Source organism: Lemur catta, chromosome 15 (genome assembly GCF_020740605.2).
Source record: "Lemur catta isolate mLemCat1 chromosome 15, mLemCat1.pri, whole genome shotgun sequence".
Lineage (NCBI taxonomy): Eukaryota > Metazoa > Chordata > Mammalia > Primates > Lemuridae > Lemur > Lemur catta.
This window is the reverse complement of record NC_059142.1, coordinates 43,055,214-43,069,023: the sequence shown is the minus strand read 5'-3', so window position 1 is coordinate 43,069,023 and position 13,810 is coordinate 43,055,214. Positions and strand designations below refer to the sequence as shown.

Here is a 13,810-nt window from a genome sequence, read left to right as displayed (position 1 = left end):
ATCCCCAGAGTTGAGCCACTTCCTTCCCCATTTTGATCTGTGCCAACCACACCTGGCACTCCATGCCCTCCGAACTCACATCACAGACTGTAGCCTGCATGATGGCATCAAAGCCACCCTCTGGGGCATCTCGGTTCCGTGACACACTCTGCTTCTTCACCTCCTCATTGAAGCGGGTCACCTGGTCAGTTAGTGTCAGCACATGTTTGTATCCAAACATGGGCAAACAGGCGTTCTTCATACTGGGGAGGGAGGGGAGATAATTTAAGCAGACGCTCTGATGGAAAAGGCAGCATGGGGACCAAGAGGGAAAGAGAGGGGGACAAATATAGATAGTGGTTTGCCAAGGGCAGTTCCACACAACCACAATTACCCAGACGGTTCAGACTGCAACTCCTCAAATTACCTGTGGCATCACATCAACCTTATCTCCAGCTAGCCTAGAGGATAAGAGAGTGAGTTGTGAAACCAGACTGCCTGGGTTCAAACTCCAGCTCCCCTACTATTATACTAATCATGGGACCTTCAACAAGCCTCTCTGAACCTAACCTATGAAAAAGCCTCTCTGAACCTAACCTATGAAAACGAGAACATGATCGCACCTATCATAGGAGTAACTGAGAGGCCTGAGTGAGTTAACACACACAAAATACTTAGACCAGAGGGAGGTTTGAGTTGTTGCTATCACTTTATGCTTAACACTTCTCTAAAGAAACAATAAAGCAAAAGTCCATCAGTAAGTTAAAGTCTCTGAACCATCAATAAATTGATAGATCATGCCAAACAGGAGCATGTCTGTCCCCAGACTAACAGTTTACATATTTAATTAATAGCTTATGTCTTTACTGGGGAACCTTACAGCCCAGATAGAAGGTTAAAAGCCACATTATATAACTTTGAAAACTAAAAAGTAAATTCATATCTTGTCCGACTCAGTAACCATCATTTTAAATTATTATAATACATTGATTTGCATCCACCAATTAAATAAATAAGCCATTCACTCATAGGCCAAAGTGTAAAACACAGGTATAAGTTATCAATTTACAGTCTAATAAAGGGTTCAATAAATGTCATTTCCACTCTTTTGTGTTCTTCTAGGACTTAATTCTTATATTTTAGCCCTGCAAATTGCACAGCCTTGATGATAAGGACAAACAATGGAATCAATCCGTCTGAAATCATAATTTCTCTGTTTACTTATCCATAAATTTCTCTCTACTTTTGATCTCATCTCCCTCCCATTATCTCTTGCCTCCCATTTATTTGAGACCAAGACCAAGAAGCAGATGAATTCTCTTTCTAGTCTCCCCACAGCCTTGGGCTCTATTGACACAACACTCCAGATGAAAGGCTGGCCTGTTTGCCAGACAGGGAGACCGAGGGAGGGGAGCTATGGTTTGGCCAGAAGGCAGCCAACAAGGCTACCCTGGAGCTAGAAATAGGAACCAGGAGTTGGACCTGCCTGGGGCCAGGTGAGGGGTGCTGTCCTGCCTTCTGGAGAAGGGACTTACTCATAGCAGGGGTTTCTGAGGGCCTCTGGTGGGGAGATGTACATGTAGGGTGACACAGGCTTGTCTACAAAGGCCCCGAAGCCAATCCGCAGGTTACTGGTGAGCTTGCGCATCTGGGAGGCCAGCTTGGTGCCCAGGGTCTGGATGCTCGACAGGTCGTCCTTCATGGAGTAAGACAGGTCCATCAAGTAGTAGATGTCCACGGGGTAATCCTCCACCTGCCGTACTTGGATGGAGAAACTCTTCGAATCATCTAGAAGTCAGAAAGATATTATTTTTTCTCCTCCTCTCCCCCTAAGACTGTATAAGTAGATTTGGACACAGTGAGACTAATAACTGCTTGATCAAACCAAGCTTGAAAGCCCTGCTCCCTTCTCCTCTTCCCTTGCAATCCTATCAGTCTTCCAATCTCGTGACCCTCCTTCCCCAGTCCTCCATGGAACGGGAGCTTACAAATTGCTTTTTCAACCTATATTTCATTTGCGCCCCAACACAAAGCTATAAGCTAGGTGAAACAGGAATTGGGGGAAAGAAGAAACAAACATTTTTTTGAGGCGCTATTATGCCGGAAGGGTTGAGTAACTTGCCCAATAGTTAATATATGGTGGAGTCAAGATTCAAACTCAGATCTTCTGACTGAGGTCCTAACACCTTTTTTTTTCTCTCTCTTTTTTTTTTTTATTATTTCAGCACTAACACCTTTTATTTTCATCCATTCTCCTGTCCACACCTCCCCTCCATGTCCCTCTCTTCCCTCCCCACCTCTATTCTGAGCTACTTCCCCAAGATTTCATGCTTCAACCTCCACCTTGTGCTCTACACCCAACTGCCCCGGGTCTCTACCCTAACAAGTCCCATCCCTACCTGGCCGAAGCCGGAGCGCAATCCTCTGGGGACTGACTTGAGTCACCTGGGAGCTGTCTCCAGAGCCCTTGTCGCTGAGGGGCCTGGCCTCTAGTACTTGGGCCTCACTGACCGGGAACTCGATGGACTCCGGGGCACAGTTATCCTTCAGCAGATTCTCCTTCAGGTCACAGCGGGGAGAGCCCAGAGGCAGGGCCTGTAAGACAAGAGCCCAAGGGGAAGCTATGGCGGCTCTCTGCCTCCCACAGGCCCTGCCACTTCCCAGTGGCTTAGAGTTTACGCAGCACTTTGCAGCTAAACCAGCATAAATAAATTGGTGTGGTCCTTCCTAGGTTCTCCCTAGGACGGTTATACAGAAAGAGGAAGGTGAGGTATCAGAAAGGCCTGTTCATGGATGGGTAGCTAGGAAGTGGGCCCGTGCAGTAAGATGCCTGTGAGACTAGAGTTTTTCAAACTGTGAAATGCAACTCATTTGTGGGTGCCAAAATCAATTTAACAGGTCTCAACCATCATTTTATTAAATAAAATGGAATAGAATAGAATAGAAAATATAAGCATATAGTAGAAAAATTAAGTGTTGTTTTATGCAACTTTTATGTACTGGGGACTGGGGTCTAACGTGTGTAATAAATAATGATATACCACACAATGTGATTCCATAGGTCAGGGTCAAAATGGTTTGGAAGCTGCTGTGTTAGAGCCTGGCTCTGAGATCCATGAAGGCAGGGACTGTGTGTGTCTTGTTCCCTCTCTATTCCCAGCACCCAGCCCAGGACTTGCCATAAAGGTGATGGGGGAAGGCAGTGTAGGCGGCAGTAGAGAGAAAGGGCCAAGAGCGCAGGAGTAGCTGTCCCCCCACACCCACCGCTACCCACTTCCCTCACCACCTCACAACTTTCAAAAGCCAGCTGGATACTCATGCCAATATCCCAGAACAACCAGCGTTAACATTTATTGGGCACTTACTGTATGTCGGGCACTGTGAGGAGCACTTTGCAGGGATTACTGCAGTCCTCCTGACAGTTCTGTAAGCTGGAACTATTACTATTTCCCAAGTGAGGAACCTGAGGCTTGGCGGCTTCACAAATGAGGAACCTGATCTCACAGGTAAGGACCCCGAGGCGTGAAGAGGTTAAGGAACTTGCCCAAAGTTGCAGAGCTAGGAAACGACAGCACTGAGTGTCAACTAGATTGTCAGACTGTAATTATCCTCATAAAATAAGCGTTATTACACTCTGTCAAGAGAGAGTCAAGGCTAAGAGCAGGAGTGTGGAAGGGGATGGTCCCAGGAAGAGCCACCGCGGACAATGTCCCAGGTAGAGAACAGGACGCAAGATGGGGACGTGAGAGGTGTGGAGATGGATGGACAATGTCCTACCTCCCCAGACCCCTCATGTGATCTGGTGGCCATAATACCAGGAGAGGGACTGGGCCACAAGGAGCCATCCATACCCAAAAACTCTCTAGCCCAAAACCCTTACCAATGCTCCAAGTCTGTCTCCTTCCTCGGCCCAGTCCCCCTCTGATAGGCGGAAGGGCTTTCCCACGTGGACGGGAACAGGAGCAACACCACTGGCATGGGGACCTCCCTGGCCCAGGCAGAAAACGAGAAGAGCTTCTGGAAGCAACCAGCTTCCTTCCTCCTGTCTTAGCCTCCCAGGTATGCAGGCAGAGAAATGGCCTCAGCAAGGGGACCCAGTGAGTAAGGCTTAACCTTCCTGGTGGCAAATACTCCAACAGGGACATCACAGACCCTCCACCACTTTGAGGAAGATGAGCGTCTCCTCCCTGGCACCCAGCTCTGGCGAGGACAGAATGGCCACGGGGAGAACTCGCGGGCACTTCAGGTTTTGTGCCCAGACCCCTCTTGTTGTCCCTGCCCATCTCTCCCACTCTTTGTCCCTGAGGATGCAGCCTCTTTCTTGCTCAAAAAACCCCCAACCCCCATCGCTGATTGCAGCTGCCCACAAAGCCCCAGGGAGAAAACCTTCCAAAAAAGGCAATGATTGGATAGAGCAAGACGCAGGGAGGAGCTGATCCTTTCCAGGACAGAGACAGATGCTCAGAGCCGGGGGAGACCAGGAGGCTGAATGCAAACAGCAAGGCCATCGCGCATCTTCTGGCTGCATCAGCAAAGGCAGGGTGGGTTTTAGAGGGGGGTTTCCTGACTCCCAGTTTCTCCCGTGGCAGTCCTAATCAGAAGACGGTTTGAAGTTCTGAGATGTGCTGACAGGCCTTATGGTTTGTTATGAGTTTCCTTAGAAAAATTAAACACTGAATACAAAAACTGCCTCCCTCCCTCCTTTTGTGGTCAGCGACATCAGAGGTCAGGAACTTCACAGGCTTGCTCATCAGCTGAGCGCCGCCTGTCCCGGGAGACACCAAGGCAGTGACCTCAACTCACTTGGGCAACATTCCCTTTCTCATTAATAATAACCCAGGCCGAAAAGGTAGAAGGAAGGTTTCCAGGTTACTCAGAGGGAAAGCTGGGGGCAGGGGTGGCTATGAAAGGTCCAGTCCCCAGTGAAACCGGATGTTACATAAAAAGGGTAAAAATAGCCAAGACCCAGGGGAAGGTCCTGGGCACAGAGGTGGGAGGTTCCAGCCCCCTGCTGTGAGCTTGCGAATTACCTCCCTCTCCCCGGACAGTGACACATGCTCTCAGTACCAGTCTCCATTAACCCCATTTCGGAAACTGGGAAAGTACAGCATGAATACTTATCATTATCCGGCCTATCTCACAGGGTTGTTCGGGGCATAAAATAAGATTGTGTCACATGCTTTCAAAATAGAAAAATCTCAATATGAGTCAAATATACTGAAATTCTTTTGGATGTGGTATAAACAAATAAATGCAAATGTAAGGTGACTCTATTCTACAATTACCATGATAACTACTACTATTATTGCATCCTCTTTTCTTGAAGAGCAAGGGTCAATATGCCCTAGTACTTTTTCTTTTTTTACCCCAGAGTGCCACCAAAATATCTCCAATCTAAACAAATTAACATTGTTGTCTTGAATGACTCATCCTGTGAGGACAAGAAATCACTCGAGCGTGCACAGAGAGAAGTATGGAGGGGACAGAAAGAAGGATGACAGGAAAAGGAAAGCATTTTAGTTTACAGTTGTTGCTATTCATACTTCATTGTTTACAAGGAGAGGAGTGCTCTTAATATTATACTTTTATTTTTTACAATAAGTTGGAGCAAAACTCTGAAGACGGACATTTATCTTCCAAATTAAAAATAGAGGCTGGGTGCAGCAGCTCATGCCTGTAATCTCACATTTTGGAAGGCCGAGGTGAGAGGATCCCTTGACTCCAGGAGTTTGAGACCAGCCTGGGCAACAGTAAGACCCTGTCTCTACAAAAAATAAAAAAATAAAAAAATTGCCAGGCGTCTACAAAAAATTTTTAAAAATTAGTTCTAGCACCTGTAGTCCTAGCTACCCAGGAGGCTGAGGCAGGAGGATCCCTTGAGCCTAGGAGTTCGAGGTTCCAGTGAGCTATGATCACCTCACTGCACTGCAGAAGTGAGAATGAAATTCTGTTAGTGACTAAAAAGAAGTATAAATACTGGCCTATACCCCTCCCCTGCAGCTGTAGAGAAGAAAATGGCAAGGAAATTCTATTGGAGTCTTCCTTTACTTTGTTAGACTCAAACCCCCTCTTCCTCTTTCACCCTTGAATATCAGGCTAAGAGGGAGATGGTCCATCTCCAATGTGTACTCAGGCTTACATAAGAATTTCTAGGCTGGGCGCAGTGGCTCACACCTATAATCCTAGCACTCTGGGAGGCCAAGGCGGGAGGATCGCTTGAGATGAGGAGTTCGAGACCAGCCTGAACAAGAGTGAGACCCCACTCTACTAAAAATAGAAAAAATTAACTGGATGTGGTGGTGCACACCTGTAGTCCCAGCTACTCAGGAGGCTGAGGCAGGAGGATTGCTTGAGCCCAGGGGTTTGAGGTTGCTGTGAGCTAGGCTAATGCCACAGCATTCTAACCCAGGTGACAGAGCAAGACTTTGTCTCAAAAAAAAAAAAAAAAGAAAGAATTTCTAGTATTTCCCTCCACTTTACAGTTGCCAAATTTAGCAAATATTTGGGACACATACTAAAAATTATTTGTTGTTTAATTCAAATTTAACTAGATGTTCTATAGTTTAGATTTTTTTATTTTTATCTTTTAATTTTTTAGAGACAGGGTGTCCCGCTATGTTGCCCAGGCTGAAGAGCAGTGGCTATTCACAGGTACAATCATAATGCATTACAGCCTCCAATCCCTGGGCTCAAAGGATCCTCTTGCCTCGGCCTCCTGAGTAGCTGGGTCTACAGGCTCCAGCTGGATGTTCTGTATTTATCTGGCAAGCTTAACTTCATCTCCACCCACCTCAACTCCAACAGGCCTTACCTTCACTTAGCAATGTTTGTCAAACTTGCTATCATAACAACCAATTCTGATACAATAGATCCAGGGTCCATCCTGGGAGCCTTTATTTTCAACAAGCAGCCCAGTCAATTCTCACCACCAGATGAGTCTGGAAGGTTCTAGACTCCAGCATGGTGGCGCTGGGACCAAGACCACAAGTTGAATCTCTGTATGAAGCCGGCCTGTTGGCTAGATTTACAGACCAGAGACAGCACGCCACCCCAACGTGTGTCAGTATCCAACCCTCCAAGAACACACCCCACGCAGATGGGCCCAAAACTCCATGCTCATCCACGTTGGCTACGTTTTCCTATTACCCAGCCAAGCGCTCGCTATACACACCCAAGAGCTGCTGTCCTCTAGGACCAAGGGAAAGCTGAGCCCAACCAGTTGTTTTTCCAGGCACTGCCAGCCTGCCTGGAACTGCCAAGGCAGGGGACCAGAAGTACACAGGGCTCTCCAGGGTTTGATTATTCGATAAATTATATGCAAAATGGGCCAGATAGCAGACATTTAGTTTTTTTAAGTCAAAGTGCTTTTAGCAGTTACACTTGGCCTGTTTAGGGGAAGCCCTGATTCCTTCAGGAAAAGAACAGCAGCTATGTACAGTCTGGGATTCCCACCTCCCATCCCTCCCTGGTCGACACATTTTGCCCCACACTGGGCTCTTCCTCTCCCTCCTCTCCCTCCTTTCCCCTCCTTCCTCTTGGTTAGGGATAGTTGTGCTCATTCACTAAACATTTGGCTGCTCCTACTTTCTTTCTTTCTTTCTTTTTTTTTTTTAAGAGATGAGTTCTCGCTCTGTTGCCCAGGCTGGAGTGCAGTGGCCCAATCATAGCCTCAGCCTCCCAAGTACCTGGGACTACAGGAGTGCACCACCACACCCAGCTAATTTTTTTTTAATTTTTTGTAGAGATGGGGTCTCGCTATATTGCCCAGGCTCTTCTTGAACTCCTGGGCTCAAGTGATCCTCTGGCCTCAGTCTCCCAAAGTGCCGGGATGACAGGCGTGAGCCACTGCGCCTGGCTAGTTATCGCTACCTTCATGTTTACATGCCATTCTCCCAGGGAATGTCTCATTGGACTTTCTACCTCCCTTCTTTAGTCGTCTTTGGTCCTAGCTGTGCCCATTTCCTCACTGACTCTACCCTCCATTCCTAGGCTGGTCCTACCTCATGCTCTGACACTACCCTGCACCTTTCCCTCTGCCCTCCCCTGGCCTACCCCTGGGGACAAGATTCACCAGTTACCCATAAATATTCTACATCTGCATGGTAGAAATCTGGCCACCTGACCTAGGAGCTTTGTCTGGTCAGATCTCAGCCCATCTCAGCTACAAGGCAAGAGGGGTGAAGAATAGCAGGGGGCAGGGAGAACAGGACAGACTCTCCAAGAATGTTTCCTTTTGCCCCAGACTCTCTGGGCTAGGGAAGGAGGAGGGGAAGCACCCTCTACCTGACACTAGGGTTTCTGCCCTGGCTGCCCTCCGCCCCAGCAGGCGTCAGGCCATCCAAGTCAAACCGGGCACCCTCCCCATCTTCCAGGATTCAGTTGCAGAATTGCAACTTCCCTGTAAAAGAACCTCAAGGATATCATAATGGTGGCCAAAGGAAGGAGCATACGGCAGATGAGAAGGGAGGAGGCTCCATCACACTTGGGCAGTCAGTTCAGCCCACAAGGGGAGGAGAACCTGCAGGTGGGGCTCTGGGAGAGAGAGGGACTCACCCATCTCCCCTCAACCCCCATCCCAGCCCCAGGGAATGTTTCATTTGCTAAATGAAGTCAATGTGGCCCAGATGTTGGGCAGCTGCCTCTGGAAGCAGTTCTCGTGCTGAACAGCACAGAGGCCAAAGCAGCGTGTTGAGCCTCTGCTGTTCTGGCAGCCCTCCTGGCCAGCGCTAAACACACCCTCCAGCTCCCTCTCCTCCCCCAGCCTGCCAGGAAGGTTGCCTTTTTAGGAAACTCAGAGAAGCAGACAGAGAGAATGAGGGCCAGGTTGAAGCGATCATAAAACTATAGAGGGCAGGGACTTGCTGTGTGACAGAGCTCAGGTAACCACCTGCCATGGACGGCCATGACTCAGCCTCACACTGTAATCACTGGGAATCTCTCCAGCCACCTTCACCCCACCCCCACCATCCTCACAGCTCCAAATTTCCACCCCAGCCACAAACACAGCCATTCCCCCAGACACACTCATTCCCTGGGGCCCCAGACACAACAAACTCTCTGCCTAGACACAGCTAACCCTTTCCTGTCACCCTCCCATCCTCACCAAGTGGCCCAGCTCCTTCTCTCATTGACACCTGGGAGAGGGGAGGAGGGAGGGAAAGAAGAGAAAGAGAGAGGAAAGGGTAAAGCCATGGGGCCCAGTCATCAGAGAGAAGGGAAGAGAAAGGATCCTCTGACTAAATGTCCGCACACACAAATGCAAGATTCCTCTTCTATTTGCCTTTTGAAGACTCTAGGAAAGGGCCTGGCACGGTGGCTCCTGCCTGTAATCCTAGCACTCTGGGAGGCCGAGGCGGGCGGATCATTTGAGCTCAGCAGTTGAAGACCAGCCTGAGCAACAGCGAGACTCCGTCTCTACTAAAAACAGAAAGAAATTATCTGAACAAATAAAAATATATATAGAAAAAATTAGCCGGGCATGGTGGCACATGCCTGGAGGCCCAGCTACTCGGGAGGCTGAGGCAGGAGGATCGCTTGAGCCCAGGAGTTTGAGGTTGCTGTGAGCTAGGCTGACGCCACGGCACTCTAGCCTGGGCAACAGAGTGAGACTCTGTCTCAAAAAAAATAAAAATAAAAAGATTCTAGGAAAAAGTAACCAGCACCCGCTCCATATCGATACCTGTGCTGCCTCTCCTTTTGAGACCTGAGGCCCTGCTTCCCTGGGATGTTCCGCCCCAACAAAAGCAAGTGTAGTGTAGTAAGGGGTGGCAAGAGTTACGGTGAGACCAGGAGGCCCAACCAAACCGGCAAGGGCTGGGGGCTACACGGTAGACTGGGGGTGATCTTTCCAGCAACATCCCCCGACAGCTCGTCACCATCCACCAGTGGAAAGGAGTCATCCTAGCTTTGCTCAGAAGGAACAAGAGGCTTACGTATTTAGGAGGGAGGGGATAACCTCATGTGTCTGTTCTTACACAAAAGCAGCTAAGTCTGGGAAGAAACAAGGTGTCTGTTCCTTACCTCATCTGAGCACCAGGCGCACACGGGACTCACAGCCAGACACTGCTGGCAGGAGCTCACACCTCGTGTGCTACAGATGTTGGGCCCTGCAAGAGAGAGACAAAGGCATTAGCACCTGATTTGGCTCGATGAAGGTCCTGGCCTGCCCTATCCTTCCCAACTTTCCCCAGCGCCCAGGTTTATAGCTCTCGGGTACATACAAATAGGCTCTAATCATACCACAGACATTCACCAAACACAGGCTACTGGTACGGAAGAAGGAGAATGAGGAGGATTCGGAGAAACTCATCACCACCCTCAATTAATGAGGCCACAGTGATAGCAAGTGATGGGCAAGGCTAAGCCATGAACCCAAGTGTCAGAGCATAACTGACGGAAAGGCTTTAATTAACTACTGGCTTGACACCTGCATTATTGTGCAAATAAAAATCTGAGGCCCAGAGAAATGGCAGAATGTCCTCTCTTCAATTATTCTAGTGATGTTCACAGCCACTACGCAGGGGCCCAGAGGCACTGACATTAACACATAGCTTAAATATGGCCGGTGTGGAGAGGGCAGGGTGGCCTCAGTGGCAGTGTTCCTCTGGCCTGCTAGGGGAAGCAAATCTCCTGAAATCTTCTCAAGCTTCCCAATGCACATATCTTGGAATCCAAACATAAAATGCTGCAGGAGGAACTGCAGAAATGTTAGAAAAGGCTGACGGATAGAAACTGGGAGAACGTGGAATTTGGGAGTTGGAGGGCGTGTGGTTGAATTCTGAATGCTCTTCTTAACTAGCTGTGGCATGATCTTAGGCAACTCAGCTAAGCTGTATGAAATGACAGTATCTATCTCATAGGATTTGTGCAAGACTTCAGTGAGTTAAAGGGAAGCACTTGGTATGCTACACTGTGTCGTTCAAATGTGAACAGTCCTCCTACTGGCAAAGGGAAGAGAAAAGGCCGCGGGGAGGAGCAGGGACAACCAGGGGAACTAAAATAGCCCAGAGAAGCTCAGCAAGGAAGCCAAATCCAGGCTCTGCTTGGACAGAAGCCGCTGTCCTCTCTGCTTCCCCAGCTCAGCTTTCCTACCTCAGCCAGGTAAACTCCTCTTCCCACAGTGCCCGAGGGAGCCTTTTCCAATGCAAGGGGCAGAACATGGGAGATCCATTTCCTCATGACCCAGCATCCTGACAGCTCTTTCATGCAGTATTCTAAGGGGCCCATTTGCCCCCAGCTAGTGAGACCAGCAGATCTAATTTTGGAGAAATCATCCTGACCATTGGGATATTTTCCCAGTGTCCCCAAAACTTGTCACTGTGCTAAGTTCTCAGTTCATCTTATCATAATGTGACTGAATTCCCTCCCTCCCAGCACCTGGACAAAAACATGCTCAGAAAATGGTGTATACATACATACACACACACACACACACACACACACACACACAGGGTATTAAGAAAGATTATATAAAATGTGGAAATAAGCAAAGGTAATACTGAGTGCCTCTTCAATGTAATGCAGGGTATTGACTAATAGACCCACCATGCTTATAGATTATCTGATTTTCTAGGAATGTGTACCTTGGTTTAACTTTTACTCATTAGGATATTTACAACTCTGTAAGAGTAGAAGTTAACTTGTAGAAAACCAATAGCAATGGAAATGATTCTTAATGAAAACAATGCTTGTGATTATTACGCAAAAACAATGCCAATGATTTCTGTTTGGTTGAAAAGGTAACCCACAAAGGTTAAGGTTTATTGCCTTGTAGAGCAGGCATTAACCAGTTTTGAATCTATTAGCTAATTCATTCTAGCATTCCTTTGACTAACCAACTATAACTCTCCCTTCTTTGGATTCTCTTTCGAACTAGTCCTAACATCTTACTGGCTCCTCATTAACTTGAATAAAATCTTTGACATATGTTCATTTTATATTTGTTATGGGAATCACACTTTTAACTCTTTGAAAATTATACTTCGACAGTATCCATTTCAGAGCTTTACTAGGGGGCAGAGAGGTCTAACAGAATGAGTACACACACAATCAGTAGAAATCAGTAGACTGTGGTTCTAACTGAGTCACCCACTAATAGCTGGCCTTGTCTGGGTCATTTAACTCCTCTTAGCCTCAGTTTCTTCAATCCTAATATTCCTACCATATTGTAACTATTTCTGTATCTGCCTTAACAACACTGCCACCCAATATATTTTAAGTACCTGGAGGCCTGCTCTGTCCTACCAGCCCAGCTCGAGTTGTTGTCCAAAGAAGATGCTCAGTAAATATGTATTAGAGCAAAATGAAAGGTAGTAGACTAGATCAGGTTTTGTTTTGTTTTGTTTTTTTTAAGCAACTGAGCTCATTTCTCAAAATTATGCACAGAATTCCAATATAGGACGTGTAAATGCATTGCAACGTTTCCTCGGAAAATTTAAACTTTCATTTTTCTCCCTAAAACACTAGATTATGTGTGGAATCCTTGAAGCACCTCCTGGAAGCTCCAGGTTTCCTCAGAGCCTTGAGTCTATCTAACTTCAAAGGCCTCGCCCAACTCTAAAAAATTCTATGAGTAGGAGGCCACTATAAGCCCATAAGTAACCTCCGGGGCTCCACCCTCTGACTTGACAACAACTTTAGCGTGTGAGCGTGAGGACTGTGGAGTGGGAATTACAATGTTGGTTCCAGGCCTGGCCCTAAAGCATCAAGGTCACCTCTGAGGTGGGGCAGCCCTGAGCCACTCAATGTCTGTAACGGAAGAAAAGTAGCCGCCAAATTCATAACAAACAATGCAAGCCAAGGCTTCTCCCTCCAAGGGTTGGCTGGCCATCTCTTAGCCTTATAATTGCTCTCCCCCCAGGCAGATGTGAACACAGCCTCTCTTTATTGCCCCATCAGAGAGTTCTGAGAGGAGCCCGAACTATTTTATTAATAGATATCTCCCTTCCTTTTTGGAGTTTCCATGGGAATTGGCATCCAGGGGGTGATTCTGGATGTAAATACCATCAATTTTCACCAGGAGAGAAGCAGCAGGAGCCCTCAGGAAGAGTCAGAAGAGGGACAAGGACCGTGGGAGATAGGGGCAGTGTCAAATTACTTTTAAAGACTTTTCCCAGTCTACCCACTTAACCATTCATTCATTCTCAAATTAGCATTTCCTTATGAGTCCTTGTCTTGTAGCCACAATAGAAAGCCCTGCCAGACACAAAATAAATAACAGCAGGCCCCTCCCAAGTGAATGGAGGTCCCTGACCCCAGAGGATGAAATGGGCTGCCAAGATTTGTCCTTTAGAAAGTCATGCCTGGGGAGTCATGGTTATCCAGTTCCCCTCATCCCCTCTTTTTAATGAATCACAGGTTGATTTCATGAGAACCAATGATCCCCCGCACCCCATGATACCCCCAACCAAGTCCTGCTACCAGCACAGGCTCCCTGGAATGCAGTGGTTAAAAGTGACTGACTCATCAGAATTCCCTGCACTGGGCCCATGCGGATTCAATGAGCTGTTGCTCTGAGGCCACCCCTCCCTCCTGAACATGTGGAAGGAGTTTGGGCCTCTGTTTCTAGTCATTCACAAAGCCAATGTTCCTGCTCAGCCTCTGGGGCCCAGACTCAGCCCCGCTGCAGAAGTGGGGATCTTCTCCAGGATGTCACCAAAAGAATGAACAACTCTGACTGCCCCTTTCCACTAACAGTTTAGCCAGAGGCAGGAAACAAAGTGAATTGGCCCTGATCCTCACAGGGTGGTTGTAAAGTTGAAATGAACCCATCCCTGAACACTTTGAGCACAACAGCTGATGCACAGAAAGCCCTCCATCAATGCTGCTGCTG

The 13,810-nt window shown here is 47.7% G+C and overlaps 1 protein-coding gene across 2 annotated transcripts in view; it reads right to left on the bottom strand.

Moving 5' to 3' along the window:
- The window catches only part of ITGB3 (integrin subunit beta 3), a 50,780-nt gene that overhangs the window by 25,715 nt on the left and 11,255 nt on the right, over positions 1 to 13,810 (bottom strand). For both annotated transcript variants that reach the window (XM_045525932.1, XM_045525933.1), the window contains exons 2-5: positions 10,000 to 10,085; positions 2,379 to 2,574; positions 1,515 to 1,767; positions 80 to 242 (exon numbers count right to left, since the gene is read on the bottom strand). In XM_045525932.1, the coding sequence (XP_045381888.1) occupies positions 80 to 242; positions 1,515 to 1,767; positions 2,379 to 2,574; positions 10,000 to 10,085 (698 nt within the window). The remainder of the gene's footprint in view (positions 1 to 79; positions 243 to 1,514; positions 1,768 to 2,378; positions 2,575 to 9,999; positions 10,086 to 13,810) is intronic.